Source organism: Trypanosoma cruzi, genomic scaffold (genome assembly GCF_000209065.1).
Source record: "Trypanosoma cruzi strain CL Brener 1047053517051 genomic scaffold, whole genome shotgun sequence".
NCBI classification, from domain to species: Eukaryota; Euglenozoa; class Kinetoplastea; order Trypanosomatida; family Trypanosomatidae; genus Trypanosoma; species Trypanosoma cruzi.
The window spans coordinates 64,558-71,547 of record NW_001849392.1 but is presented as its reverse complement, the minus strand read 5'-3'; the positions used below and the strand labels follow the sequence as shown (position 1 = coordinate 71,547).

The 6,990-nt window shown below is 49.0% G+C and overlaps 1 protein-coding gene across 1 annotated transcript, besides 3 other annotated features; it reads right to left on the bottom strand.

Annotated features, from left to right (window-relative positions):
• Tc00.1047053511113.9 (hypothetical protein, conserved) lies at window positions 1-6,876 on the bottom strand (the record flags this gene model as incomplete). The annotated part of the gene is made up of 1 exon (XM_799868.1): window positions 1-6,876. A coding segment is annotated over one exon (6,876 nt), but the record flags the coding sequence as incomplete, so codon positions are not given.
• Window positions 1-6,990: a sequence feature (heterozygous, Esmeraldo-like haplotype).
• Window positions 6,884-6,920: a sequence feature (AT_rich).
• Window positions 6,944-6,990: a sequence feature (A-rich).

Sequence of the window (6,990 nt, the reverse complement as noted above, 5' to 3'; positions counted from 1 at the left end):
TCCACTTCCCTTTAACGAAGACACAACAGAAGTGTTGGGCTCCACGAAACGTTCAGACAAATCCACACACACCAGCAACTGGTCAATAAAAAATTGTGTCAGTGTTAATGTCACCTCTTCGGTACTGCACATGGCGCCGGTGATAAGAATCAGCTGAAAGAGCAGCGCCCCACAGGAGCCGTATGTCTGTCCCCCAACCCACCCTTCGGTGACAGGCAAGTTGAGCAATGAGGCAAGAACGGTGTTGCACAACACCCCAACAGCACACTCCTGCAGGGACTTTGCATTGAAAGACTGCAAATTGGCAAAGGGTGCAAATGAGCCCATCGAAACATCCGCACTCATACTCCCACCCATTTCAGAACGCAAAGTAGCCTCTTCAACAGGCAAGAAAAGTTGGTCAAGTCCAGAAGAAAGATGCCTGTCCTCTTCGGAAGAACTAGCAGCGTCTGTCATCTGGTCCATCCTGCTGCCACTGCCGCTGGCAGCACGCGCGTCGCCGTCCTCCGGCAGTGATGCCACCTCTGTGGAAACAGGAGTGGCAGCCAACGGTGGTGACTTGGGAACATCTCCATCACCATGCAGAAAAGAATTTGGTGTACAAGAACTTGTTTGCCTTACGTGAAGCTCTCTGGGAGCCGATGCGGTTGACGGCATGTGCAGTTGGTTTTCAAAGTATTTCTCACTTTTTGCCCTAAATTTCTCTTCCCTTTCATCCCATTTATTCTGCTGGTGTACTCCGTGTTGCCATTGTCCTCTTTGCTCTTTTTCTTCAACTGTGCTGTCATCATCACCATCGGCATCATCATCATGTTTGGTCTCCTCTTCAGTGACCGTGTCGTGCAACACCGGCAATAAATGCGACTCATCAGAAATTTTCACATGAGGTGGAAAAAAATCGCTGCCCGCCGTGGTTTCCGTAATGAGTCTATGCAGCGACGTGGTCGAAGCGATAAAGGGCAAATCGTCGCCTTCGTGTAGCCTTAGTTTTTCTTCAAATCTTGCCGAAACGGCTTCCCGCTTCAGGAATGTTCCAAAAAAGGCCAAAACCTCAATTTGATATGGCGAAAGTGTACACGGCACAAAGAGACCTGGCTTAAGCGGAAGGCTCTGAAGTGTGCGGAGTATAAAGAGGGCCTTTTCTGGCTCCACATCCGACACCATAAGGGGCGTGTGGCCACTCACATTCTGCTGCCGCACCCGCCTATATCGTCTGCGTTGAATGGCTTTCCATAAATAAAGGCACACACGCAGCGCAGCAAACGCCCTATGATACCTGCCGAATTGCACGGGTGTCTTTTTGTTACCAACCGTCATGTCTTCTTTGGAAGCATCCTTCTTGAGTGAAAATGGGATCGACCTACCTCCGGTTGATACGGACACTGAGTGGCCCGTTTTCTTTGCCTGTGGGAGAAGTCGCCTGGCATATATCTGAAGCATAAGTATGCTACATACCCGCGCAAGGCTAAAATATTTGTGCAGGCGGTAGGAGCAATACAAACGCCGCTGCATCGCAGAACTAATGTCAGACGGTCGGAAACAAGCAGGCGTGGACGATGCCGCAGTTAAGTATAACGTAAGCAATTTAGAAAAGATGGGTAACACCACGGCGTCTAACTCCGGCGTCATGGAGTCCAAGATCCCAACCAACTGTTGCAGCATCGGATGTTTTGATGAAAGGACGTCAATGCGCTTCACGGCACCCACGCTGAGGCTCAGCAGGAGTAAAAGTAAGTCTTCATTCAGGCAATGTGGGGAGAGGGTATGCACAATGACTGCGGGGTGATGCATCACTTCATTGCGCAGGTCCATATTGAACCGCATCGCCTCAAAGAAGAGTCGTGTCGCGTACACAACACATGCCACATCTGCAAAGCGCGAGACACACGCAGCATACCAATTTAGATCCACAATTATTCCAAAGGCTGCGGCAAACGTCCCGTTGCAGCAGCACTCCACAAGACTGCGGAGAATCAAACAAGTGGTTTCAAATGCACCGTAGAGCGTTACACTTATCTGCGAAAATCGAGCTTTGGGAATTTTGACCCGCAAGGCGGGTTGATGGCGACTTGTCACCTCCACCTCCACCGGCGTGAGCACCGCCGCCGTAGACGCAATGACATGAACAATATTTGGTTCAAAATCCGTTGCAATCATGATGTGCTTTAAACATGAAATCACGCGGGCACGTAAGACAAAGGGAAGCGAGACATTTGCGTAGACCAACCCGTTAAGAACACTGTCGACAAATCGAAAGGGTATAATATAATAGGCGTTTCGCCTCGCAAAACGGCACGAGGCAACTGTAAACAGTCTCTCCACACCTTCTATCAAATAGAGCGCAGCGTCCAGTGGCATATCAGCAAAAAGTTCAATATCCCGAAAAATGTGATCAAAGACAAGTCGATTTATAATAAATGGGTGGAATTCATCATTGACACTCATCTTCGCTGTGGCAAGATGCAGAAGACTGTCGCAAACAGCCGGGGTGATGAGATGGGCAAGACGACGAAGATGAAAGTCAAGTAATGCGTATGTCTGTACATCCATAGTACCTCCACTGGTGGTGCCCCGGATGCAGTTACATGTAAGTGCCATGTATCTTTCCAACTCCTCCGCACTGGTGGACTCTGCAATCCACTCAAGCATGTAAACAAGTCCACCTCGGTTCAAAAAGAGCGTGCGGTAGTCAATCCAATTTTTTGGCGCCTCGGCGTAGGTTCCAGTCAGCTTGGCCACAATCGGGTAACCCCTGGACTCCTTCTGTAGAACGTCAACCAACATGGAATCACGAGTTTCATAGGGTGAAAACACGGCAATACGGTCTTCAATAGGCAACTTCTCATGCGTCTCCGACAGCTCACGTGGTATCTCGCACTCAAGAATTTTACATACATTCGGTTTATAGCCCGTCGTGGCAACATACGCCTCCACCTGAGGTGTCGTCAGCTCCTCATCCCACAGCACAACCTCACCAATTGAGAAGAGGGAATCGTGCACAGTGGTATTTACAAAACCAATGTTCATAACCACCTCCGAGTGAGAACGAAAGTAGGGTAATGAGCACGTCCCAACTTTATCAGCATTAAGATAAACAGAGACGGTATGTGCCATGCTCATGACAACAATAAAATGAGCCCATCGCTGAGGTTCAAGATCCGGTAGTGCATGGCCTTCATTAACCGGCACCCTCTTCCCATCATGCATAATATTCACACTATCTCCACCTGCAATGCGAATAGACGCAAGAGATGGCGACAAAACTTCACCGTCAATAAACTCAAATAATTGTATATCGCTATATATTTCTTCAAAACGAAAGTATGCAGAAACCGAGAAGCCCTTCTCCGGCCATCTTCCCAGCGTCACTGCGATACCACCTGTGCAACTAAAACGTAGCTCCGTGCGCTCCGGTGCCTCCTGAAGAATAGGTGTCCAAAAATATTCAATATCACTTCGGTTACCCAAATATGGCAAAACACGGTCTGCCACGGCTGCGTCAAGGTCCAAGTACGGCAGTAAAGCCGTATGTTTCCTCTGCAATGCCCATTTCAAAAGAGCATCGGAGCGTACATTTGTCGTCATCTTTAGAACAAGATGCAAGGCGGAGAGAAGGTCGTTCTCCACATTCATGGCATGTTCGTGTGCATAGCAAAGTAAGGGTGGGACAAGATCAATAAATACCGGCTTCTCCACCGAGCAATTTGGAATGGGCAATGTAAAGTGCCCATGTGTATTTACTCGACGTGTGTGGCTTCGGTATTGATCGTACTTTGAGGTGGCTGCGTCAAGAACGGACTGGGTGATAAGAATAAGGTACTCCGCCCCCTCCAAAAAATGAAGGCTTTCGGTGAACACGTGTACCAGTCGTGTGTCTTCAAGCTTCGGTCCTCGCCCCTGCGCCGACTCCGACAGGGAAAGAAAACAAAACAACTGTCGAATAAGACTAGGAAAACTCTGTACGTCATGCGGGGCACGTAAAACACTTTCTAACACAGCAATAACAGCGTTGACACAACCGTGTTGAAATAACCACGCTCTACGTTCATGCTTGGCATCCATCGATACCTCTGAAGAGACAAGCCCTGCAGAAAATATCAGTAGCAACTGAATCAATAGGGATGAATCTGCATTGCCAATGACCTTCGCGTATGTGGGGTAAACTTCACCAAAATCCAGACTGCTGGCGATGCACTTTCGCCCTAATTCCGATAGCTGGGCATCATTGGCCCAAAGAAGGGCAAACAACACCTTCAATAATTCAAAGGAAAGAAAACCCGGATCTCGCTGCAGGAGAATCACAAATACACTACGCATCGATTTAATGGTGTCACTGGGCTCCGCCCGCGAAGCGTCCTTCTCCATTGACGCAAAGCTGCTGTCTTCGGAGTGCGATGCCACCCAATTGAAGTTTGTGGTGGGCGGCGTAGAAGGAATGGACACCGTGGAGGCACGCAGAAAGTCCATTGTTGTCAACGGCACCCCACCCAATTTAAGCAACCTCACCAGCACTTCCATGAAGACCTCCTGTGAGCGCTTGTTGAGATCCTCATCGTCGTTACTCATCAGAGCCGTGTACCACACCCTTACAACAGGGCCAAAAAGGGAAAGAACCGCTTTGTGAACCCCACCAGATGATTTTGTGGCTCCCTCCTCCGCCTTTTCTTCTTCTGCTTCCTTCACCTCCCCCCTCCAGCGTAAAGGGAGTAGCGGGAGTTCAATAATATCAACCGTCTCGCCTGACAATGGGATCATGTGCAAGACGTGATACACGTGCCAGAGACCCGCAACAATTTTTTGAGCCAGTGCAGCATACATCATATCATCCTCGATGGACGTACACGGATATTTTTCACTCAATTGTTCATGCGTTTCCAGATGTATTTCATGTGAAATATCCTTCTTATTCTTCTCTTCCTCCACATGTGGTACGTCGTAAATTACTACAGGTGGCGTGCACAAACCTTGATCATGTGCCCGCAGCGTCGTTAGAAATGAACGCATCACAAGACGTCCCTCAGATGCCGCAAAAGCGCTAGAACTTCGCATACTGATTTGAGTGAGTAATTTGCAAATGGATAGGCGAATTGAGAGAGGTGTTGTGGCATCTGAAAACATCGCGTTCAACAATTGAGTCAGACTGAGTAGAAGATCCACGTATGTCTTGTTGCTGTACCACCATTCCTCCCCATCAAAATCCAAAGACAAACACGTCGGCGATGGCGCGTGATCAAAAATCACATCGCTAGTACCTCTTTGAAAAAAAGAACCAATAGGCTCATCGTCCGATGGTGCAGGACGTGATGCGGCGTGTGCATGAGTCAAGCCGGCAACACCACTGCCACGGGAAGCCCCCGGCCACACGCTCATCCATAACGATCGGGCAAGATTCGAGGCACGTGCCACACTTCCCTCCGGCAGCGTTGGTCGTGACACATGTATGCTACTAGTGAGAGAAACCATGGATGCATTTCGACTGCACATGCTTCCACTCAACGAATCGCCGTTTCCCGGAACGCACTGTGTGAAATTTTCCACACGTGACACCGTGGATGACCTGCGTCTCCTCCGGCTGGATGTAAAGGGAGGAGTGCATAAAGTCCCTATACTCTGAAAGAGCGTTGAATCAGCGTCGAGAATGGTTGGGCAATGCCGCAGCAGGCGCTCTACAGCCCTTGCCAGATCGTGATTAAGAATTTGCTGCAGAACAATCTCTTGCCGAAGTACAAGTTCCTGACTCCATGGTTCATCGTCTTTTACTTGTAGTAATTGAAATAGTGCCTCCAATGCCATGAGCACATTCTCATACATGGCAATCTGCGTAGAAATGGATGGTTTCTTTTCATCCTTGGGTGATGGTACGATGCTACGAGAGCTAACATCTACGATATGGCATAGACCAATCACAACTTCCGGTGTTTCATGTGCCGCCACCCTCTTCACAGCGGCCACCGCAACATTGAGGGCTTCTCTACTTATCTCATCAAACGCATTCGTTCGTCCAGAAGTTAAGTATTCAGCAAGAGCGGACTTTGTGGCTGGCAAACGCATAGTCGGGGTGGGCAAGGACGGTGTTGAGGAAAGAGCAACGCCCAGTCGCGTGGGGTCATCGCGGACAACGGGGCGAATAAGAGTACTGCTTGAGATGCGTAAACGAAGTCCGTACAACAATTGGGCCACTAACGGTCTGGGTTCCGTATAAATGAGCGCATGCGCACACGCTGCACTTGTGGCACAGCAATGAAGCAAACAACGCAGCATACCATGGATGGCAGAGACAGACGCCCTTGACATTTCTTCCTTTTCCGAGCACACTCGCCACGATTCGTCACAGAAGGCACGAACCACGCGTGTCATCCAGTAAAGGTGATCCTGCTCCGCAAGCACCCTGCACACATGCATGTGAAGTTCCCTCCCCCGTGTCTCCTCGCCGCCTTCCATGCTAATGCAGCCCTTTGGCGAGCAAAACGTATCCAAAAGAAATAAAATATGATCGGTGCCGAGAGAAGAGACGCAGTCTAAAACTTGCAGGGGTGTTGCAGTGGGCGCAAGGCTCAAAAATGTAATCCGGATGTGATCCAGTAGTCCCTCACAGAAACGGTGCAACTCACGCAATGCACCAGTGGAGACGTATGACAACAGGTGTATTTGTTGTCGACTGGCAAGACGCCAAAACGCCACTGCTGCTTCCGCCCAAAGACGTCTTTCTGACAGCATCATTTCAGTAATATCCGACGCCGAAGGATTTGATGATAATATGCGCTGCGAGTCGGTATCTTTTAGATTGACTTGACGACTTTGACGCCCCAATGCCGCCTTCATGGCGTTGGAGAACTTCTCCACCCCCGACAAGTCCCTCTCAGACAACGCTGGCATTCCTCCGTAATTTATTTTTTTTTTCCTAATTTATTTATTTATTTCCCTCCCAACCACTCACCCACACTTTTGTTTTGTTTTCTGTCTTTCTTTCTTTTTTGTTTGTTTGTTTTT